At 52.0% G+C, this 24,647-nt stretch overlaps 2 protein-coding genes across 5 annotated transcripts in view; one reads left to right on the forward strand and one right to left on the reverse strand.

Moving 5' to 3' along the window:
- The window catches only part of Gask1a (golgi associated kinase 1A), a 36,268-nt gene extending 30,025 nt beyond the window's left edge, over positions 1–6,243 (forward strand). For both annotated transcript variants that reach the window (XM_087562541.1, NM_001399327.1), the window contains 3 exon segments: positions 2,300–2,422; positions 3,512–3,615; positions 4,223–6,243. In XM_087562541.1, coding sequence (XP_087418667.1) covers positions 2,300–2,422; positions 3,512–3,615; positions 4,223–4,433 — 438 coding nt within the window. In that variant the 3' untranslated portion in view covers positions 4,434–6,243.
- A 1,353-nt stretch (positions 6,244–7,596) lies between these two features.
- Pomgnt2 (protein O-linked mannose N-acetylglucosaminyltransferase 2 (beta 1,4-)) lies at positions 7,597–23,218 on the reverse strand. 3 transcript variants are annotated; one of them, NM_001433912.1, is given in 3 exon segments: positions 7,597–9,875; positions 11,714–11,783; positions 23,083–23,218. In NM_001433912.1, a coding segment is annotated over 1 exon segment (1,743 nt). In that variant the 5' UTR covers positions 9,768–9,875; positions 11,714–11,783; positions 23,083–23,218; the 3' UTR covers positions 7,597–8,024.
- Between the last annotated feature and the right edge of the window lie 1,429 nt (positions 23,219–24,647).

The raw sequence follows: 24,647 nt of genomic DNA on the forward strand, positions 1-24,647 counted from the left end.
GGAGGAATGTAGCTTGGTCTCCGTGGCTTCCTCAGCCTGGTTCCTTAGACAACCCAGGACCTCCACCTGGGGGTGGAACCACCCACGGTGGGCAGGGCCATCTCACATCAAATGTTAATCAAGAAAATTCTCCCATAGACTTGCCTACAGGACAGTCTAATAGAGGCATTTTCTCAATTGAGGGTCCCTCTCCCACCACCACCTCAACAACAACATCACCCTAATATCACATACACCATTGCTCTGCAAATGCTAGGCCTGCATGTAGTCATGCCCCCAAAGTCCTTACACCACAGTGGACTCTGGGCCTTGGGCCTACTGCACTGAGGGAGCTGGGGAAAGCTCGTGCTTCTGGAGGGCGGCCTCTGGTCGGTCTGTCCTTGGAACTCTTGCAACCATATGCTCAAAGCATTTACCCTGCTCTAAATACACCCTGTGTCTACGTGATTCTCAGCGTGAACACATGCAGTACTGCCACCCCACTTAAACATTTTTGAAATCGACTTGTTTATTCTGGGGTGAGATGCATGGAGGTCAGAGCGTTTCGAGGTGCAATGAGACTGGACCTAGAAGAGCGTTGTACAGCCAGCAGTGACGCTGAGGGGCCTCCCTCCAACTGGGGTTTCCCTCGAAACGGTAGGATTTGTGCCAGCAGTCTATTTGTGAGGTGGTCAGTCCCAGGAAGTCTGCTGCATAGTGAGGAAGAGAGGCAGAACAGGAAGAAAAGCCCAACTGTGACCATGAGGAGGCTCCAGCACCCACAAACGAGACCAAACCTTAGTGAGCGTCTGTGGGAGACTACAAAGACCTCTGCAGCACATCAGCCCCCAGGACGAGGTGTCTGCATACCATCCCTGACAGCTCATTGGTTGGACGGTGCCTCTCCGTGAAAGGAGCAGTAGTTCTGTATTACTTCCAGTCGGCCACAAGGCTCCTCTGAACTTGGGGATGGGATGACAGGGACCTTGCAGGTGAACCCAGGCTCACGGGCTGGACATCGGGTATATCTATTAAGCCTGAGCGCCTAAGCGGCCTGGACCTGGAAGGGAGAAAGGGGCACAGCACCGAGCGTTGGACTCTGACGAACAAGGCTCTGCTTGACTCAGGAAGGGAGGGAAGAACTTCGGAGAAAGGATGAAGCTGCAGGGTCTGAGGAATCAGGACAGGAGGGAGAGTGTATGGTCGGGGTGGAGTTGGGTGGGGGATCTGGGTCCATCTGCACTTGTGACTGACAGTCTAAGAAACCTGCTGGCAAGGCTAGCAGACATGATTCAGTGGGAAGGGGGCTCCCATGCAAGAAGTCTGGGTGCATCTGATCAGTGTGCAAGTCCAAATAGCCCACGCCCTCTCTGAGATATGCCCTGCTTCCAGGAAGACTAGGGTAAGTTCCTCACAGGGATCATGGGATCCCCATCATGCTCATCATGGATCTCTTGCTTTGCTCATCATGCCCATCATGGATCATTTGCTCTGGCCTTAGTCTTGTTAGTTAAGGCTTCTGGAAAGGATTCCAAAGAATCAAGGCCCATCACCCTGTGACCGTGGAGGCTGCACCAAGCCTGGGTGGTGACTGTACCAAGCCTGGGTGGTGACTGCATGGTTCACACCTGTCATCTGCTGCTGCTCAGCCAGCCGGGACTATAGACCTGATTCATCCTCCTTCCCTTTTCCACACGCAGTCCCCAGTGTCCACAAATGGGGGACCGCACCTAGGCTTCAACAACTTCAACTTCAAACCCAGTGGTGTGCGTTCTCTTATATGACATGTGTCTGAGCTCAGGGTGATGCAGTTCCTATCTTGTAGGTCCGCCGTGAGGAGGGAACAAGGTAGAGGTGGCAGTGATGGCAGTGCTGGACATCGAGGTGATATTCGTTCACACATCAGTAGCTCTGCAGCACCAACCTGCTGTCCATCAACTCAGCCAGACACAACCCGGGGTCCTTGTTGGGTCCTGGAGTCCTGGCTCTGGTGGCCTTCATGGGCCAAGGTCGCCTACCCTTCCTACCAGGCCAACTTAAGAGATGAGTCCTGGTAAAATGCAGAGAGGGGCAGATAGAGGGATCCCGGGACCCCAAGGCCATCTGACGGAGCATCAGGCTTAAACGCTGCTAATTAAGAATTCTTAAAGAATTCGAGTAGATGCCTGCCTTTCACTGGAGGCCAGTACAGAGCTGGCTGGCACAGGCAGCCCCTAAAGACTGTTCTAGAGTGTCCCTGGGCTGGAGCGGAGCCCAGCAAGCCAAATGGCCTTGATATTGTGTCTGGAGAAGACAGGTACCATCCTAGCTTTCTCTGCAGGTCCATGACCGCCTGGATCGCTACTGCTGTGGCTTTGAGCCAGAGCCCTCAGACCCCTGCGTGGAGGAGGGGCTCCGAGAGAAATGTCAGAACCCAGAGGAGCTGCGTCTGGTCCACATCCTGGTATGTCTCCAGTGCACGCACAGTCCCTTGTTAGTGAGCCCTGGGTACACTGCTCTCCTGCAGAGGATGTGCTTGATGCCTAGACACAGGGGTTCCCAATCCTCTCCTCCCCTCCCCCTTTGGCAGCAAACCTTGGCTTAAATAACACTTCTAGGAAACCAGATATATAAAAGAAAAAAGGGATATTTGATATGTGGCTGGGGCGGAGTGGGTGTGTGTGAAGCCCTGTTTTCACTGTGCCTCAAGACACTTCGGGGAACTTTGAGGTCTTTTAGAGGTGGAGTTTGATAACTGGGCTCTGAGTGGAAGGGAGAAGAGGCGGAGAGAGGGCATGATTGGGTCGTGAAGGTCAAAGTTCATAGAAAGTAGCATGGAGAATGTAGGAACACTATGTGCTTGGGGGTGTGGGCCAGAAGAGATGGGTTCTTATTCCCGAACACACCAAACCTTAAAGGCATGTGCACAAGCATGTGTGTGCACTGTGCGTGCATGCACATGTATGAATGTGTGTGCATACATGTGTGCACAAGCATGTGTGTGCACTGTGCATGCATGCACATGTATGAGTGTGCATGCAGGCATGTGTATGTACATGTGTACATGTGTGCATGCATACATGTGTGTGCACGAGTGTATGCACCTTCATGTGTGCCTTCAGGTGAGTGCATGCATGTGGAGGCAGCAGTTCTCATCACCTTACTTTTGGAGACTGGGTCTCTCACTGAACTCAGAGCTTACCGATTCAGCTAGACTGGCATTTAACCTCAGGGACCTCTCTTCTCTCTTCCTCAGACAGGGGTTGCAGGCACACACAATGTCACATGGGTTTGTTATGAGGGTTCTGAGTTTTCAGGTCCTCATAACAGTTTTATGCTCCTAAGGCTGCTGGGAGGATCCACAGAGATGGTACACAGTACAGTGTACAGTAAGCCCTTAGCCATGGGACCATGTGGATAAGTGGGGTGGGGGTGGGGCAGTTACAGCACAGGCAGCTGAGGATGCTCATGGTGTCCCTTCAAAATGATTGAGTGGTACCGTCACACCCTGCCCTTACCTAATAGCCGTCCCTGTCCATATTCTTCCTCTGAGGTCCGGAGCAGTGATCCATCTCGCTTGGTGTACATAGACAATGCCGGCAACCTTCAGCATCCAGAGGACAAGCTTAACTTTCGGTTACTGGAAGGCATAGATGGGTGAGGATCTGGGGTGTTGGGTAGAGGTTGGGGGGATGAGGCTTGATGGCCCTGCTGTAGATGGGGGGAACCTTTAACTACATCTCCTGAGATGGCTAAAGTCGTGTCAGACCAAAGCTAGAACTGAGGCTGCAGAGGGCTGCAGACAGCAGAGAGGGGCTGCAGTCAGCGGGCCTGTCCTTCACATCAGAGGACTTCCAGTTCCTGCAGAATACCAGCTGCCCTGCTTCCGAGTGTGAAGGCTAGCTCATCCTGGGTCTGGGTAAAAGAGCTAGGTAAGGATCCATCCTTCCTTCCTCACTCCTAGGAGGCAGCTCAGGCTTCTCAGCCCCTTGGAGGCCCCAAGTGTGCCTGGCTGAGCCCAGAGTAGTTGAGTTGGCTCTCCAGGCTTCACTGTAGGATGGGACCCATCTGAGGGAACCCTCTGCTTTCAGGGCACAGCAGGTCAAGGATTCTCTGATAAGGAGATGTAGGTACAGACCTGGACTGCCCTGGCTGACTGTGCTGGGTTCCCCAGCTGGGCAAGTTCTGGATTCACACTTTGTGAAGACTCTGAGCTAATTCATGCCTTTCCTTTCTTGCACGGGTTCTGGGGCTTTGGATCCAGGTTTCCCGAGTCTGCTGTGAAGGTTCTCGCATCAGGGTGTCTTCCAAACCTGCTGTTCAAGTCACTGCAGATGGACCAGGTGTTCTGGGAGAGCCAGGGTGGGGCTGGAGGTGTAAAGCACATCCTTGACACACTGGAGAGTCGAGGACAGGTCCTGCTGAGACACATCCAGAAGCACAACCTCACACTGTTCAGGGACAAGGACCTGTGAGCCCATGGCTGGCGGGACCGAGCACACCTTCCTGGAGGATTTCACACCTTGTAAACCTCAGCTGGTGAGCGTCCCTCTCAACGACAGCGTTTCCTTGAAAACAGTTGGTCATCCCGATGACAGATGGGAAAAGTCAGAGCCGGAAGAGCCTACAACACCATGGGACTGTTCACAGGCCGAGGATGATGGAGGGCCTTGCGACTACATTTTCACCTCTGGCAGTTTACTCCCATGCACCAATATATATGTCCAAGGATGTTCTGTGAACTGTCCCCTGCACATGTACATGCAGTGCTGTGTGCATGTGTGCAGAGACATGTAGGTATATGCCTGAACCTGGGATGCCGTGCATGCTAGGCAAGAGCTCTGCCAATGGAACTACATACCAACAGAGAAATCTAGTTTTTAAGATTCATTTTTTAATTTCAAAACTTATTTTTATGTGCATGGGTGTTTTGTGCAATACACACACACACACACACACACACACACACACACACACACACACACATACATGCACCACATATGTGCCTGGTGTCTACAGAAGCCAGAGGAGGGTGTCAAACCCCAGGGACTTGAGTCACAGACAGTTGTGAGCTGCCATGTGGGTGCTAAGAATTGAACCCAGATCCTCTGGAAGAACAGGCAGTGCTTTTAACCGCTGAGCCATCTCTCCGGACACTAATTTTATTTTTATTTATGTTTATTTCTGTGAGTATGTACCAACTGTGCGCAGGTGCCTATGGAGGTTGGAAGAGGACATCAGATTCCTTGGAACTGGAGTTACAGGGGGTTGTGTGTCACTCCATACAGGCGCTGAGGACTGAAGTCTTTGTAGACCCTTCCAAGAGCAACTGATGCCCTAAACCATTGAGCCATCCCTCCAGCAGGGAGAAGCCTATTATAAAACCGGAATCCCCTTTATTACCATAGCCATCACCTTCCTTCCCATGCTAGCCATTGTGTGTCTGGGCCGACTGTTCTGTGTTTGTCCCTTGCTTGGTTGTGCACTAGAGAGCTTCGAATCTGCACTCCGCCATTAGGCTTGTCTGTGATTCCTCTCAGTCCGCCATTTGTGACTTGACCCGTTTGTCTTTTGTGCAACAGGAAACTGTTATTCTGTGTGGTCCAATCTGTTCATTTTAGCCCGCGATCTCTCAGGGCTCCTGCCTTAGAGAGGCCCTGCTCCTTCAGATCACTGAAATGTCACTTGTTTACTTCTTTTACTTCAGGGCTCATTTGAATGAATTCCATTTGAGAGAGGTCTGTGTTGGGAGACCACTTAAGTTCCATGGCCCCAGATTCCATTCAAGAGTCTATTCTGTTTCCGTTTGAAAGTGTACCCTCACCAGATAAAAATGGAGCACACAGAGGCCCATCTGTGAACTGCGCTGGGCTCCACTCACAGGGTGTCTTATGTCCCTGCTTCAAAACTGGACACTGTTCTAATCCAAGTTCCAGTATTGTGCTTGGTAGTGCATGTACCCCCTTAAACATCTCTTTTGTGTACACAAGTGCTTTGTCTGCACATACATTTGTGCACCACACACACACAGCGCCTGGGAAAGACAGGAGATGTCACTGAGGCCTCTGGAACTGGAGTTACAATGGTTGTCAGCTGCCTCGTGAGTGCCAGGAACTGGTTCGGTTCCCCGGACCTCCGTGGGTTCTCTCTTTAAGTCCTCTAGATAAATATTTTTATGCCTCTTAATAGTTTTATGTTTCAATTTCTCCTTATTTAGGCTGTTTAGGACTTTGGCTGGGTGTCATCTTCTGAGATTAAAGAAGGCTCAGCCATGTGCATATCTCACTCCTGACTTTAATGAGAGCATGTCCGTGGCTTCACTGTTGTGTATGAGCAGGGAGAGCGCACCGCCAAGCACTGAGGTCAAATGTGGGTGTTATAGACATCCCCACAGCGGACGCCCTCCTCCTCACCGCCTGGGTGGGACTTGGCCCATGCATCTGCACATCAATGAGCTCCACCAGCATTCTCCCTTCACAGTCCTGACACTATCCTCTCCTTTGAAAGTCAAAATGAAAAGTACTGAGAGCCAACTCTGCTTGTTGCTATCCAATAAGACCTGCCCAAAGGTGCCCTCTCTCTAAGTTACAGCTTAAGTCAGCTCTTTAGGCCACTCCCAACTACAGGCAAATACTCCCAATACGCCTGTTAGCTGACCCCACAATAAGATGATGAAACCCCTGTGCTGAAAAACACCCAACACCTGTCCCAGGGCACCGAGAAGCCAAGATGGACCTGGATTCCCAGCCCTCATAGTGTAAGGTGTCACGCAGGCCGTGGGTGGGGGCACATCAACCACCTTACGAGGCTGCAGACAGCAAACAGCCAGGCAAGATGGGCCCATGGATGCTTCAGGGTCTGTTGTGAGGAAACCAACCACATCCTGGTTGGCTTTGAGAACCGTTCCACATGAGGGGATCCCACAGGTTTGACGCTAGAACCTGTTCAAAAGCCTGTGGTTGGGGAGGGCACGGGCTCTCGTAGGGAAGCTACTGCTGCAGGACTTCATGGACATGACACGCCTGTGAAATTATCTTCTGAATAACTTCATGCCTAAGGATCAGTGCTGCCGTCGGCTCTGCCAGGCCTTCCTTTTACAGTGGCCAACAGCACCTCGAGGAACTGGTTACAGTGCTGAGAGTGACTACTGAATGCTCATTCGTGGGCGGCTATGTCACCCTCTCCTAGGTGTGAAACACGAACTTCTGGGTCTGACTAGACTTCTGTACTCTTGAACTCACAGCAGCCGTGATGATCAATCATGATCAGGCCAATCTATCCTCCAACATGGGAATGGGAGGAGCTCCTGGGACCGCACCCCACAACGAGGATTTATATGGTTAGTGGATGGAAAGAGACATTTTCTCTAGTTGTACAGTCAGTCAATGGTGAGGAGCCCAGGCAGACAAACCCTCACCCAGGTGCTTGTCAGCGGCCCTAAGAAACTCACTGACACACAAAGACACAAAGGGACTTGAAAATAGGAGGGGTGGGATGGAGCAGAAGCTCGGAGGGAGGGGACAGGAAAGGTTACCGAGGGGAACAGTGTTGAAGTGCACTATAAATATGCACAGAACATCGTATGAAACCTACTTGAGGTGTAATCCGTGCGAGCTAATAAGCATCAGAAGACTTGGGCGAGATGTTCATAATCATTTAATGACGGCTCCAAACACACCTGTCACTCAGTTACAGATGAAATTCGCAGGGATTATCTGCCTAGCCCACCAACCACACGACCACCATTTCTAGAAGCCAGGACCTGCACCAAGGCCACAGCAGGAAACAGCATGGTTATTAGCAAGAGCAGATCCCCGGGACCCGGCTGTGCCTCCTCCTCACTGCTAAGGAATTCCTCCTGGGTGGGGCTGATCGGTGTGGCACAGGGGACGGGCACTATCTCTTCAGAGCTAGGGGAATTCTGCAAACAGCACACGTCGGGAAGCAGGCTTGGTGCAAGCCTACTCAATAAATAGATACTCAATCACCACAGTTGCTAGCAGAACTGTGAGCCTGGGAAAGCAGAGCCTCGAGACCCCTCCTGAGGCCTGGCCATGGCCTGCTAGCTACGTGCTGCACACCAGCACATCTGCAAAAGGTCCCAGGAGGCTCCTGTTGAAGATGCAGCGGACCCACACCAGGTAGGTGGTAAAAGGTTTGATGTTCTCCGTGAAGGTATGGTTCTGCAGCGTCAGCATGTAAGGCACATACGTGTTCTCCCCTTGCTCCTGCAGCCACACCTCGTACCTCACCTCCCTCACTTTCAGGTACTTGAGGTTCCACGGGATCTGCCAGGACACAGACAGGCGGGCCTCCGTGGCGCCCTGCACCGACGCCTGACATCGAGCCTCCCGTACCTTACCAGGGTACAGGCTGATTGCCCACCTCTGCCTCCGTGGCCCCGGCCGGCCCTTCACCACACGCCGAATGGATTGCATGAGGGATGGGATGTCCACCCTGGTGTCCTGGTAGATTCGGAATAGCCACTCTGGGTTCCGGCAACACAGATGCCGGGGAACCTCTCGGCTCTGTAGGATGCGGGCCTGCTCAGCCCGGTCCAGGTGGGTGATTCCCCCTTGGTCCCAGGGTCGCTCGGGGTGCGTGACTGTGTTCTCCCGGATCATGTTTCTCCAGGCTACATACTGCAGGTCCATGCCAGGCAGTGTGGCCAGCGTCTTATAGGGGGTGTAGTGGTCAGGATTGACAGCGTACGGGAAGAGTTCAACCACAGTAGCCCCACGGGGCAGGAAGAGGGCTGTCACCAGCTGGGCCCCATGCATGCTGACTAACATGGAGGCGTTGCTGACCAGCCGCACGACATCGGCAAAGGTGTGGTCCTCCAGGGACACTGTCACGGTCTTCATCTGGAACTCTTGTGCTAGCTCCAGCAACAGCTCTGCCTCATTCAGGATGAGTCTATTCTGGGTGCGGCTGAAGACCAGAATGTATTCCTCCCCGAGGGGCGCCCCCGCGTGGCTCACGTTCAGCCTTTCAGTCATGAAGCGGGTGAACTGCCGGATCTCATTGCCAGAGACCAGGATGTTGGCCTTTGGGCCCTGGGGCTGGACAAAGCCGTACTGGTACCAGGTGGTGACCTTGGACAGGCCCACGAAAGCATGGGAAAAGCAGAGCAGCCGGCCCAGGGTCTTGAGCTGCGAACGGAGCAGCGGCTGCTTGGGGCTGAGGAGTTTATAGAGGTCAAAGTGGGCGCCCTCGCCCCACCCCTCCATAAAGAAGAGCCGGGCCTCTTGGGCCAGGCCGGGGAACTGCCTCAGTGTGTAGAAGAGGGGGAGCAGGTCATCATGGAAGACGTGCATGAGGTTATCGGGGTTGAAGCGGTTGGCGATGAGGGCCACATCAGGCACGAACACTGGCTTTGGCATGAAGCGCAGGGCTGCGGCAGGCAGCTCCACGAAGTTGAAGTACTGGGCATTATGGTCCTCCACAGTGGACAGGTCCAGCAGGGCCGGCTGGAAGCGCCGGGAGCCCAGGTTGGGCAGCATCACAGACGAGTTGCCGTGGAAAAAGATGAATTCTTCGGCCTCATTGGAGTAGCAGAGCCACTTGAAGCGGCAGATGCGGTCCGTGTGGGTGCGGCCCGTGCACACCATGTGGGTGCCACCCTCCATGAGGATCTGCAGGGCCTTCGGGTAGTCGATCCTCAGCCCTGGGACTGGATCCAGGGACTGCTGTCCAAGGGCCAGCTCCTCCTCTAGCGTGGCCGCATGCTCCCGCAACCGCACGTGCTTCCACAGGACCGCAGCCAGCACTGATACCAGGAGGGCGTTGAATACTGCAGAGAGGTGCATCCTATCGCCACCAGGGGGCCTCAGCGAGATGATGGCTGCTGGGCAGAGCCACAGCCCAAGTGGGCTTCACCCATCCATCCCTAAGTGTGCTGGAGGACCAGAAAAAGCCTGCAAAGGGTGAGAGAGAGGAGTCAACCCAGCCAGGACTCTCAGCACACTCCCGCCGTGTGCTTCCTCCACGTCCACACACCTACTTCAGCAAAGCTCCCCAGTGACATGTTGTGAGTCAAATCACAGGTTCTGGGCTCTTTGAGTTATTTTTGTATGTGTGTGTGTTCAGGGCATGTGTGCGTGTACAACATTTGGAGGCCAGAGGTCAGCATCAAGTATATTTCCCTGACTGTTCCTCACCTTGTGTTTTGGGGACAGAGTCTCTCACTGAACTTGGTCACACTGATTGAGTTGGACTGGCTGGCCAGGGATCTCCAGGATCTCCCCCGTCCCCCAGCTCTGCCTCTTCAGTGCTAGCATTAGAGATCACCACCATGTCCAACTTCTTATGTGGGTGCTGGATCTGACATAGATCCTCAAGCCTAACGGGCGCCCCATGAGCCATTTGTTTAGATGAACCGGCCCCCAGTCACCCTTCTAATTACACCGGTACCACTCAGCTGCTGAGCTGGGAGGATCAAGATAGCCTCTCAGCTGTTGCAAGAAGAGCAAGTCCTCTACCTGGATGAGTGCCCTGGCCCTCCCCCCTTCATTAGTAGCTGCTGAATCTGTCCCGCCTCAAGGTAAAGTACCTTGTGCCTTCAGCAGCCTCTGAAGATGTCAAGAGGAGTATCCTACACACACCTGTGCTATGGAGGGAAGACATTGCCACCACCGGAGCCCTGTAGAAGTTCAGTGAGGTACGGGTTTTGGGCCACATCTATCTCCAAACAGAACCCCTCACATTTGTGTAGTGATTAGTGCCAGTACCGAGGCATTTGGGGATTGAGGGTCGGGCACGTTCACTCACTCGGCCTCCTGAGTGGCCTTTCTTTTGGAATCCAGGCACCTGTTAGTAAGAGCAAGTGTCTGGCGGCCTTGCCACGGGCTATGATGAAACACTGGTTGAAATTCTGGCACCCAACCATTTTCTGATGTACAAAAAGAAGCATTTCGTTCAGTTAGGTTCCCTAAGAGGTGAGGCCTCCAGTGCAAGGAAAAGGGTTGGGATACCTCATAGTCAATAAAGGGCCACAGAAGCCCTGTGTGTTCAGAAGCACCCAAGGCACTCTCCTACCTTCATGATTCAGCGCTGAGGCTGGCCAGTGTTAGGCAGGAGCTGGCTGGGACTACCCATCACTGTTCCTTGAAACAGTGTTTCAAATGTAAGCACAGAAATCTCCCCAGAGAAGACAGAGACCAGGGATCGAGTTTGGCCAGGTGCCACCGAGGCACCCTGGACTGGAGCAGCACCCACCCTCCCTTCCTGGGTCTCCAGGTTAGGCCAGCAGTGGGATGGTCATTTCTGTCTATGTCCACTCTTCCTAAGGAGTTCCTCGGTGTGTTCACACTTCCTCCAAGCCCTGTGTTGAATCTCCTGGGACTCAGAGGAGGCAGAGACATTGCCCTTGGGGTGCCAGAGAGCTTACTTCTGGATTTCTGGCTCAACCCAGTGGCCTGCTGTCTAAGAGGGACTGGTCAGACTAGGTGAAGAAGCCAGTCCGTGTTCCTATCCAATGGACAGGAGGAATGGGGGTGTCCCATGGCTACTAACCACAAGCAAACTGGCCTGAGGGTACAGATAGTATGCTAAGGACTGCACACAGGAGAGACACAGGGACCCTGTTTTCAGAGAACTTTCTTCATTTTTGAAGCCAGACCGAGTTGGAGCTCTGGCTTATCACAGACAGGCACATGACAGGAGAGTACAGCTTTCTGAGTGATGTGCTCAGCCCCAGCAGAACAATGCTGTACCCATTTCCCTGCCCTGGGCCCCAATTCTCCTTAGAAATTACCTGACACAGCAAACCAGTTACAGAGCATCAGCAGCTAGACACCAGTGCCATCTGCTGGAGAGAAGCAGGACTGCAGGAGAAAACAGGCGACTGTCAGCTCCAGTGTCTATAGGACCCTGGCTGGAGAAGGGAGACAGGACTTGGCTCTTTCTGTACTCTCAGAGGATCAAAGGTGTTTCTAGTTAGATGTGAGTACCCGTCTTGTGCCTTCCAATATGGCAGTGGCAGAGGATAGGACAGATATGGAAGGGGATGGGAAGCCCTGAGAGTAGAGAAAACATTCTGTCAGAACCTCCTGTGGTCTGAAACATAGAGTGGACTGACGGGATGTCAGCCGACTTTGCAACTTACAGTCAGGCAGCCCGAACAAAGGCCGAGTGACTGGAACCAAGAGACCGAGTGTGGAGCTAACCCACACTCCTCCCTGCTGGGACCCTGAGGAGGAGGCTTGTTCTCTGAGGGCTCTGGGCTCACCCATGGGACAAGACTGCAGCTTTGTGGGTTAGCCTTTCTGACTGCCTACACTCACTCAGGTAAGCCAGGACTGAGGACAGACAACAGACTTGTTCACCATCCTTCCTAATGGGGTCCTGTATTTTGTCACTGTGGAGGAGAAAAAGTGTGGGGCAGTCAGTGGTCATGATAAAATTCTGTCTTTCTCACATTCTCCTGCATGACCCCACACCACTCCAACAGCACTGTAACATTCTACTTCAGTCGGCAAGATCAAAAGTTTTGGCAGAACCAAGATATCAGACAGAGGCAGGGAGAGCTTTAATCAAAGGTAAGTGGGGGCCAGAGCCACCTGGGAAAACATATTTTGTCTCCATACACTGTCCCTAAAAACCTATGCTGGTCCTTTAGGGTGCAGGTGAGTGTGCTGTGAAAACCAAAGGACACCCACCCTCTGGGCTCCGAGTGCCAGAGCTTCTGAACAGACAGGCTCTGGACAGGGTGAGGGTCTGTGATGGACATCTCACACGGAGAAAGTAAGCTTGTCTGTCTGTTTCCAGCTTGGGGAAGGCCACCATGAACATCTTAAAGTAAGAGCCCTCCAGCCAGGCCCTGCTCAGTGTCTTTGCATATGTGGCGCCCATGACAGCCACACCTAAAACAAAACCCCTGCCTGTACCATGCCAGGAAAAGGATCCCTAATTCGGAGCACCCACACACACCTCCGCGCATGTAAGAGATCTGTAATTCCCTTGCACAAGTCTCCCCGACTGCTGGCTGGGGGCTGTGACTTTTCCCTGCTGATTTTCCCAACCAACTCTTGTTATGGAGATGGGTATAAAACCAAGTCTGGATGAGGGCATAGAAGTTCAAATGTGGCAGCTCTAATCTCAACACTATTCTGAGAGCAGATGGCCTCAGAGCTTCTAGTAGACTCAGAGCACCGTTCTGCCCCTTAGCAGAAGTGACTTCTGTGGTCTCTGCTCTCTGCCATCAGGAAGGGAGAGGACTGCAAACAAACTTGGGAAACAAACGTGTGTGAATGAGTAAACACGTGAGGGTGTGCATGCACATACGTGCACATGCCTGTGGAGGCCAGTGGTCGACGACGACTACTTTCCTTGATCCCTCTCTGTCTTACTTAATTTTTAAAGACCTTTTTATTTGTGTGTATGAATGTTTTGCCTGCATCTCTATCTGTGCACCATATGAGAGCATGGGGCCCTTGGAGGTCGGAAAGGATACCCAATCCTCTGTAACTGGAGTCACAGATGGCTGTGAGTTGTCATGTGGGAACTGGGCACACAACTTGGGCTCTTTGCAAGAACAAGTGTTTTAACCACTGAGGGATTTTAACCACTTGTCTGGATCCCACACCCAGTCTCAACACTGGGATTACGGAGGTACAAGCCACTGTCCACGGCTTTTATGTGGGTGCTGAGAATTCAATCTCAGGATGCTTTACCCAAGGAACCCAGACCCCTAGAAATAAACTTCCTCCATGGAAAAGACGCTTGCTGTGGAAGGGAGGCACAGCACCATGGCCTGAGTCAGGTCATTTTCAGGACCCCTTCTCTCTGGTGTGGGTGTCCCAGGCAAGGGGGAGATGGAAAAGCACTGCTTATATCCCTTGCCCTGTTGCTGTGTGCAGCAGCCTGACCTGTGTACCCGGTCTCCCTTCCAGGAGAGGTGAGGATGATGTCCAGGGGAGGTAGAGCATAGGGAGCCCCTTGAGAACCCCACGCTCCATCTCCATGAGAAGCCTGGCTCTCGGTGAGTCTGTACTGGCAGCTTGACAGAATCTAGAATCACCTTGGAGACAAGCCTCCCTCAATAATGCCTGCTGAGGCCTGGAGCTGTGACTCGGTGGAGAGCTGCGTCCTCAAATCTTCCATGACAAAAGCTTACTTCCTTCATCGTCCCAATGGTAGGCGATGGATGGATGGACGGATGGATGGATGGATGGATGGATGGGGACAGGCTCCACACAGAACATGATCAACCACAGCATGGTGTGCTACCAGGAGCAGAATGGACACCAGCCAACACTGCTGAACCTGCATTCCGGCTTCCCAGGGCAGCTCAGGGTGGGTCATGGCTCGCTAATCTGACTTCCCACTGATCGTAAGTACGAGTCAGTGTGTGTCGAGGTGACTGGTACAGTATGTGTGTACTTGCATACATACATACACATGCATACCCAGTATATATGCATGTGGAAGTTTATGTCAAAGACATGTAAATGTGTGTGTGACTCTGTGCATGTGTGTGTGTGTATATGTGTGTGTGTGTGTATATGTGTGTATTTGTTCTGTGTGTATCTGTGTATGTGTGTATCTGTGTGTGTATGTGTCAATCTGTGTATGTATTTGTGTGTATGTATGACTCTGTATGTGTGTGTATCTGTGTATGTGTGTATCTGCGTGTGTGTATGTATGTGTGTGTGACTCTGTGTGTGTATGTGTGTGTGTATGTGTGACTCTGTGTGTATGTGTATCTGTGTGTATATGTATATGTGTATCTGTGTATGTGTGTGTGCAACTGTGTGTGTGTATGTGTGACTCTGTGTGTGTGTGTGTATCTATGTGTATATGTATGTGTGTGTATCTGTGTATGTGTATGTGTGTGTATCTGTGTATGTGTGTGTGTGTGTGTGTGTATCTGTGTGTATGTGTGTATGTGTGTATGTGTGTGTGTATCTGAGTGTATTTATGGAACAGAGTACAGAATCGTAAGCCAATGTGAACAGAACAGGAAGTGAGGTTCTGCAGGGGCCAAGTCTGTGCATGTGTCAGACACAAATCTGGAGAATGACATTGCTGACCTCAGAGTTCTCTGTGGCGGGTGAGACTTGAGGTAACACCTGACCTGATCCAGTGGCCAGAGCAGGGCACATGTGCTGAGGGGCAGTGACAGCTGCCGGTGACTCCCATCTGATGCTCCCTCTGCCTCACTGTGCCACACAGTCACTGGCAGACTCTGCCGAGAACAGGTTCAAGGCCTGGTCTGGTTCCTTTCCCTCTTCAGACCTCTCTCTTCATCCGAGGACTCGGGCACTGTCTCCCTCCTACTGGAAACTTTAGTGAAGTGTGGTTAGGTTGAACTCAATTCAGTGGCTCAGCCAGGACACATCCTGATAGAACAAGACTTTTTCCTTTTGTTTTTAAGAAAGAAAATGGATAGGAGATTTAAAAATATCCTCACAAGGCCTTTAAATATAAGGATGTGTCCCACTGACCCTAGGTGATTTCATTGAACTCTCAATAATGCTGACACCTGCAGACAGCCAGGCAGTGAGGGTAGGCTCTAGTGCTGACAGGACTCACCTGGACATCTGGCACAGGCTCCACTCCCTAACTGCCATGGCCAGCACCACACGCAGAAAAGCTCACATGGGCCTTAAAGTCTGATAAAGAAGAAGCATCAGCCCAGGGTCCCTAGATGAGAGTGCAGGTTGCAAACTGCAGATCAGGAACCAGGGGGAAAGGGAAAGGCGGGGTAGAACACATGACCTCCGGCCTGGGATGGAGGCAGTTACAGCTAGCTTGCTGAGAGCCTGGCAGAGCAGCAGACGCTTGCTCAAAGCCTGGTGCCCACCTGAGGCGACGGCAGCTAACCACCATGGGCTGGGGCCTTAAACAACAGAAACATCCTCACAGCACTGGAGGATGGAGTCCAACGTTCATGATCGTGGTCAGGGATTCGACACAGCTCAGTCTCTCCTGCAGGTAAAATGTGAAAAGCTCTCATCTGTAATTTTGAGCAACTGTAGACAAGAATGGGCCTGCTGTCCTCACACCACCTGCCAGGATCCTAAGCTCTGGCCCCAAGAGCCGCAGGAGTGTCAGAAACAGCTTTCCTGGCAAGAGCAGGGCTCCTGGCTAAGTTCTACACTAACATTGAAACAATTTAACTTTTAAAAGCTGTCCACATTTATGACTAGAAATGGTAGCATCCCTTCTTTGACACTGAGAAACACTTTTAGCCTAGACACAGCATGTGTTTACTGGTAAACTACCAAGGCTTTGGATCCCTTTGCTCTGAGTGGGTGAACTCATCCTACCAGGTCAGGCTGCACTCAGAACAGTTTCCTCCAACACTCCGACCCCCTACAACCTTCCAGTTTAGAGTCTGGTGTGTTACATGATGGTTGTATGTGCACCAAAACTACATGATGTGGGAAATCATGCTCATGTAAAGCACATTAGTGTTCCTGGGAGCTGTCACCCTTGAGTAAGATGTGGCAGCCCCAGCATCCTCGTAAACTAGCAGTTAACTAAGAAGGTGCACTGAACAGTTCTGAGCTCGAGTGCTTGTAGTTTTTGTTTTGTTTTTAGATTTTTGTTTTATTTTTAATTGGAGGCACAAAAAGTACAGTTGCCATGGAAGTCAGAGGTCAGAGGTCAAAGGTGTTGGGTTCCCTTGGAGCTGGAGTTAGAGATATTAGGGATCTTGACCACTGAGCCACCTCTCCGTCCTTCGCTCCCTGCCTCGTTCACATTCATACGCTAATATCTCGACCTGGAAGAGACCCCCTGGAATCAGAGCTGGCCTGTGAACCCTGTGTTAGCAGCTAGTGTGAGTTCCAACTCCTAAAGGAAAAACTCCCAAGGGACTCAAGTTCCTTTGCTCTGGTGTGATGGGCGATTAGCCCCTGCCCTGCTTGTGCAGAAGGAAGGAGGGCTGGGGTGAGCTGGAGGTGGGCTCAGCCTTCCCTGCTGGCCTGCAACCCTCTCAATAGGCACTGTTCTCTAGTGATACAGTTATCCGCTCACAGCCTGGTGCCCCCCTCGGCTTGACACAAATGGGTCACTGGAAGCTGACTCGACCTCCTCTCTGGTGACAGAGCAGCACCACTGTGGTCACACGCAGGGCTGAGGATGGGAAAGGAAGGGTGTGAATCCATACTCAGTCCCCAAAACATCCATGTCACATGGGACTTAGACCCCAGTGAGAAAGAATCCATCAAGACTCCAGGAGAAGCCCATGGTTGGAGAGACAGATATGGACCCCAGAAAGTGTCCACCACATACAGGTACAACAGGAGACCCAGAGAAGCTCTACCTGGAGGTGGTTGGGCGAGTTCTGGGCAATAGCTCAGAGGCGTGTGGGTTGGTTGTATGGCTGTGTCCAGCTCTCTTGACCATCCAGCAAACCACGAGACCTCTATGTCTTGGGATGCTTTCCTGGCCTAAGCAGAGCTCACGGCATGCACAGGTCACTGAGAACTTCAGGGTGGAGACAGCAGGGAGATGAGGCTGCCAGGAAGCCAGGCTGTTAGCATTCTAAGCTCCGCCCGACAGTTACCTGGCAACAGCCAGGTGTGCCTGACTCACTATAAAAGGGGCTGCTTGTCCCCTGCTCTCTTTCTTGCTCCTCTCTTGCTCTTACCTTCCTGCTCCCACTCTTTCCCCAACCCCCATCCCCACTCCACATGGTCATGGCTGGCCTCTACTCCTCTGTCTCTGTCTCTGTCTCTCTCCCTCTCTCTTTCTGCCTCTACTAACCTCTTGACTCCCTTCCCCATGCCCTGAATAAACTCTATTCTTTTTTTAAAAGAATCATTTATTATTTATTTTATGTATATGAATATGCTGTTGCTATCCTTAGACACACCAGAAGAGGGCATCAGATCCCTTTATAGATGGTTGTGAGCCACCATGTGGTTGCTGGGAATTGAACTCAGAACCTCCAGAAGAGCAGTCAGTGCTCTTAACCTCTGAGCCATCTCTCCAGCCCCTGAACTCTATTCTATACTATACCGTGGTGTGGTTGGTCCCTCAGGGGCAAGGGATGCCTCAGCACACCTCAACGAGGCACCCCCTTCCCCCACACCTCCATAGAACATATCTTCTTCTTTATCTTTTTATAAACACATCACTGGCTTCACCAGAGAAACCCCCCAGGCTCAAGGGGAACTTAAAAAGCCCTATGTAGGCAAGACCCTGGGTGGCTGTCAGGCATCTAGGGAATCTGCAACCTGCGACAGGAGAGTGGAAACAGCCTCAGCTTGGGTTTCCTGCAGTCTCATTTCTCTGGCATCTCCCCTGTCCTAACGACGAGGCCGCTGCCGTCCATGGCTTATGCCCACTCTGGTTACTGGGTGCAGGGTCCTCTGCTTTACCACAGTGACACTCTTCATTATATTACAGATGGTGAAACAGAAGGTGCTCAAGCTCTCATGAGACTCCTGCTCAAGCTCTCATGAGACTCCTGCTCTTGGGGGCTGGCTCCAGTGTCTGCAACCTGCGATCACCTTCATCTTCTTATGGGAAGCAACCTCACACTTATGGAGACTGCAGGAAACCTTTGCTTCATTCTTACCTAAATTCTTCCCTAAGTCAACACATCTATTGTGCTCTGTCACATATAAACTCTTTCCTGAACTGTCTAAAAATGAACTAGGTGCAGGTGGGGTGGTATACACGTGCAACCCTGGCATTTGGGAGCAGAGACAGGAGGGTTTAAGACCAGCCTGGATACTTAGTGAGACCTCATGTCAAACAAAACCACCACCAAGAATATTCTGCTGATATCTTCCTCTCTAGCCATAACTACTTAAGTCTGTATTTCTGAAAACGATGTTCTCTTATATAATGCAGATTAAGAAAATTAATATTGATACTATTTTCGTCAGTGGTCCCTATGCCGTGTCCAGAATCCAACCCAGGACAAAAAGTCACATCTTAACTCCCAATCTGGGACAGCTTCTCTACGAGCTTGACAGTTTGTTTTTATTTTATGCATGTGAGGGTTTCGCCTGCACGTGCATGCTGTACTATGTGTACGGTCCCCATGGATGCCAGGGAGGGTGTTGGAGACTCTACAAGTAGTTACCGGTGTCTATGACCCACTGTGTGGTCCTAGGATCCAAACACCGGCTGTCTGCAAGAGCAACGAATGCTCTCTCTTAACCTCTGAGCCGTCTCTCCAGCACCAACCTTAAGTTTTAAGCCAGACAGATATTTGCTGGCATGTGCCTCGGTCTGGGTTTACCTGGTGTTTCTTCATATCAGAGTCTACACGCTTGACCCCTGAGTTCGCTCTGTGAACCTTAGTGAGACATTCACCTAGAGGCAGCCCAGGTGGGGAAAGATCTAGAAAGTGTCCCCTATGTAGGACTGTAAAGAATCAGGCCACTTCCCTGGGGAAAGGAAGCCCCAGGACCCCACAGGGTTCTAGAACAACTAGGGGTAGAACTCAACTCTTTCTATGCATGCGGCCCACATACGAATGGCCCAGATTCCTAAGAACCCATGTTTTTATAAAACTTCCAGATGACTCTGCCATGCTCTCAGTTTCGATGTGAAGCTGCTCTAACACCATCACACGGTACCACAATGCTCCGAATGAATTTCTATCACCACAAGGAAATGACAGCTCCAGCCTAGGTTCCCCTCCCATGACTAAAGTCCACACTGAAACTTTCTAGAAAAGCTATCTCGGCCTAGGTAGACACCATTGCTTGTGGCGGAAAAGCAGTGCAAGATAAAGTCAGGTAAAAGGAGGGAGGCCTGAACAGCCACCAGTGAGGGACACTGGCAGTGTCACGTCATCCTGCTGGCCTCTTGAGAAAAAGCTGGACAGCGTCTCTAGGTCCTTAGCTGCTGCATTTCCCTCCCACACAGCTTCTGGTGGCTCTCGAGGCCACCTCAGGATGTGCCCTGGTCCCTGTTCACACTTCCACTGAGGCCCCTGGGTAATGTTCATCACTGGCAATCCACAGAAAGCCTGTACTACCATGACAACAGCAGAAGAGACTCATTTAGCAGGCTGGGGTCGTGACCTCCTTCCTGAGGCGTGACTCAGGCCCAAGTGCTCACTGAATGGCAAGGAACGCCCGACGATGCTCTACAGAGTGGAGAAAAGGACCAAGTGTTAGCATGAGGCTACACCAACAGCTGTCGCCACAGGCAGCATGGAAGACCTGGTTTGCCTATAGACACGTGGGGCCTGAGGGTGGCCCTGGCAAGAATGTGAGAAGCCAGAGAAAATGAACGAATTATCCACATCTTGTCCAGATCAGGGAGAGACTTCTAGCCTCCAGTGCAAAAGGGGAAGGCTAATTGGACTACCACCTCGCTTCATCTGCTGAGGCACAGCCTGGGGGGTTCCCAACTCCCTGTGGTGGGAACTTGGGCCTATGTATTAGGCAAACCACTGAACTACAACCCCAGACCTTAATTTTCTCTTGGTATAAGAAAATTGCACCTTCAGGTCTTGTAGCCCAATGGAGGTGGCCTCTGACTCCAAGGGTCGTTTTTTAGGTCCTGTGCATGCCCAGCCGTCATCCTATCTGAGAGAATCTCCAGCATTGGAGCAGGGCAGAATTCACAGCAGTGAGGTTTTATGACTCAAGGGCTGAGCAGATGTGGAAGGCTCTGGAAACACAGACCCACGGGCCTTCAATGGTAACTTAGCAACTCAGGGCTTCTTGCTGTAATTACTCTCACCCAGCCAGGCAGAGGAAGCGCCTGGCTATGGCTGGTGGCTTAGGAAGTTGTGGCTCTTCTCTCAAGTCTTCATTTTATAAGAGAGGTCTCTCAGGCAGCCAGGGATACAGTGGTTGCGTGGAGACTGCAGCAGAATTCCCTCACCTCACGCCCAAAGAGCTCTGCTCCGAGAGCAGGGTCCTACCTGAGATGCACACGACTCACATGTTTTTTCCTAGCAGATAAACAAGCCCCACTCTGACCCCTAAAGCAAGCCTTCTAGGTCCTACCCAGGCTGTAGACTCACACACCCACACGGTTCTGAGCTAAGGTGCCTCTTCCCAATACTTCACCCCTGGCCTCACCCAGGGGACCACCTCCTACAGAATGACCATCCATGGGACAACGGGACATGTGGAGTCAAGCTCTAACCCAAATGTGTGGCTCAGACCCCACTGTAACACAGGAATGTCTGCCATTCGTCCTAACTGGGCCCCAGGACAGGAGAGCACAGAGGCAGCAGGGGAGAGTGGAATGGCCCAACCAGAGAGGTCACGTGAGTTCCAGCCCTACCACTTAGCAGCGAAACAACACCAATTTTTAACTGCTTCGAACCTTAGCTTACTGGTCTGACAGGACACTTGTACTATTCCACGGGGGAGGTTCCAGGTTTGTGGACCCAGCGACCCCACAGAAGCAAAGCTCTACAGATGGCAATTGTCCAAGTCTAAAAGACAACAGCGGCATAAAAACCCATTGACTGACTCTATGCAGGCAGCACTCTGCATACGTGGTCTCATCCCTGGTACAACCTAAGGCAGGTGTTGTGAAACCCATTTCGCACTAAAGGACATATGCTTGTCACTGCTACATGTACTGTTCAGTTCACTGCAGCTGTTCTGGAATGGGGCTGAAGTTCAAACTCAGGCCTTTATTGCAAAGCCCATGGCAGCACGTCTGGATCCTTCCTTCCCCGCCCCGCAGGCCGCTGTTATCTCTCACCCAACTTGAGAAAACCCTGGGGATCATTTTAGCGTTTCCTGAGGGAGAGTGTCCCTCCAGACAACCAAGCTGAGGTGACTGACAAGGCCTCTGGGGAACAGAGTGTGGAGTAATTTAATATTCTGGCTCTCTCAGTATTCTCTAGAAGCCTCTGCTTATTACTGCTATTTCAGAAAGCAAGAACTTGCCAACCAGAAGGTTGGTTAGAAACCCTTTGTCAGCTTGGGCTGGCGGCTAGGGAGGATGAAGCAGGAAAATCCCAGTTTAGGTGTGCCTGGAAAATTAGCGAGACTGAATCAAAGCGAAGGGTAGAGAGAGAACGGGGTGTACTAGCACCCATGTGGCTTTGGATTCACCCTTAGCAAACAAACAAAACACTGATGGCCCGGACAGTCCTGCACACCAGGATGATGCTCCACCAGGGTGAATCCACTCACCGGCTCTCTCCTTTCCCAAGGCCCCCAGGGGCTCTCAGTTCTCAACTGAGGATAAAGGACCCAATTCTCTCCTAACTCTGTCACCAGTTGGAGCCCTGATCCTTCGGGTGGAAGGGTGGGCTGATCCTAGAAGTGGCTAGTCTGTGGAAAAGCCAGGACCTGGAACCGGAACTCCAACCTTTCCTTTTCTATAGATGGTGGTCGTTCATGTTAACATTTGATGCATCCACTGTGTTCAGAACCCAGACAGAAAGCTTCGCCAGCATCACCTTGTGGAATCCTCACAGCAACTCTTCTTACAGAGGATGAAGGAGGGGACCAGAGAAAGTGAATGAGTTACTTAAGGGGACATGGCCGGTAATGGAGAAAAGATTTGTCCAGTGCCTGGAGCCGTCCACACATGGAAAATGAACTGTGCTGATATTCACGTATCCCAGAAGCCTAAGATCATCTACCCCAGCAAGCTCCGGGGGCTGGCTGGCATAAGGTCAGAGGATATTGGTTGCCCAACACCTGCAACATGATTCTAGTCGAGGGCCCCAAACTTTGACCCCAGACTCCCACTAATGATGAGAAGAAGGGTTCCTACAGGCAAGCCCATCAGGGTCCTTCGTCAGTGCTCCCCCACCCCCACGCCTACCCCCAGCACTGTCAAGCAGACAAACTCCTAACTCCCAACCACCCAGGTGCTTCTATACGAAGCCCCAACTGCCTTAAGGGTCAGGGACAGGCCGACCGAGGCACCGCTGCAAACGCAGCTGGTGCAGCCCAGGCCCCCACTGCTCATCTCTCCTTGCTTCACGCCACCTGTGCCAAATGTGCACCATTCTTTCCCAGGCACAAGCATGTACGTCCCCGCTGTCAGCGGCAGTGCAGGCTCCAGCTGAAAGATCCAGTGCGCCACCGGGGCTGGGCTGTTCAGGCCCACCCCTCCCACCTCGGCGCCTGCTCCAAGCGGCGTCTACCGCCCTGGGTCCCGCAAGCCTGCCGGCCTCCCCTGAAGCCCAGGGCCCGGCACCAAGCCCAGCCCGGCCCAGCGCCTCACCTGAAGCCGGGCTCTGTGCCCGGTCCGCTCCGAGCCTGGGGTCCAGCTGCGCCACAGACCCCGCGCTGCCCACCTGCCGGCCGGGTGTCGCAGGTGTTCCCGGTGTGCTTGCCCTGCTGGCGAGCTCAAATTCTGGATCTGGAGCGCGTGCGCGGGCCTCGGGACCCGCCTCTCGGACCTCGGCCAGGATCATCTCTTGGGCTCACAGAATCCTGGGAATTGTAGTTTTCAAGCGAGCCGCATGAGCGAGACTAGGAAGACCAGAAGCTCTACTTGGTGTTCGGTTTGCCCAATTATGAGAGTTCTGATAATAAATTTAAATGCAAAATACAGCAATATCCATACGTAATCTATGGAAAAATAATCCATACCTTGACACGCTTTTAAGACTCATGAAGAGGCTGAAAAGATAGCTAATAGCTAAGAGCACTTGCGGCTCTTCCGGCGGTCCCGGGTTCTGTTCCCAGTACCTGTGTCCGGCAGCTCAAAACCGCTTGTAACTCCAGATCCATGGAATCTGAAGTCCTCTTCTGGCCGCCGAAGGTGCCGTTAACAAAAATGTAGTCACTGGAGATGAGCACAAAAACTGAACAGAGCTGTTCCTGGTCATTACTGTAGGTTTCAGTTAACTTCGGATCGTCTCCCCTCAAACCCGAGGCAATGGATTTCTCCTCCCTCACCGGGCTTCTTGTCAGGTATCTTACCATGTCTACCATATGCTCTTTCTGGGCACTGCCGTTGGCTTTACAACCAAACTGGTGGGTGTTGTTATGAGTGGGTGTCGGAGGACAGTGTTGGAGCTTGGATTTGACATCAGGAGGATCTGACTGAAACTGCTTGATTTCTCACTTGGGAAATGGAAGTCGTGACACTTCTGACACGATGCCCCAAATGTCACGTGGAGCCTTGCCCTTTTGAGAACCGGGGTGGGGGTGGGGGTGGGGTGGGGTATATATTAAGGGACCCTCTGCACTCCTTGTTTTTCATTGGTCCAGTTAGCTCAAAGCCATCCCAGAACTTCAGTTGGCTTCACACTCAATGGTTGTAATTGCAAACTCACCCAAACTAACCTTTCTCTCTCCCCCTTCCTCTCCCTTCTAAACAACGCCCTGTACACACACACACACACACACACACACACACACACACACACACACACACAGAGAGAGAGAGAGAGAGAGAGAGAGAGAGAGAGGTGAAAAGATCAAACAGATTGTACTGAAGAACTGACACAGAGAGTTGGAACAATGCCACTCGCCACAAGGCAAATCATGTTTGGACTGGGCACCATTTGCCTGTAACAATGAAGAGGGCTCTGATGCCTCCTGCTTCCTCTAGCCCCTGTCTGTGCTGTCTGAATTCCTCTTTTTTCTACCCCCCCCCCAATTTGGCTTTTTAAAAAGCCACAATCTCTTCTCTTGGTCTCATAGAAGGTGGCCCCTGGTCTGTGGAAGCTCTGCATAACTGGTCCCTGGCCCTTACAGACCTCAACTTTGCCCTGTCTCAGAGGGATCTTCGTCTCAGGAAATATGTCTTCCCCTGTCTGGCTTGAGCAGAACAATATA

Source organism: Rattus norvegicus, chromosome 8, assembly GCF_021556685.1.
Source record: "Rattus norvegicus strain SHRSP/BbbUtx chromosome 8, alternate assembly SHRSP_T2T, whole genome shotgun sequence".
Lineage (NCBI taxonomy): Eukaryota > Metazoa > Chordata > Mammalia > Rodentia > Muridae > Rattus > Rattus norvegicus.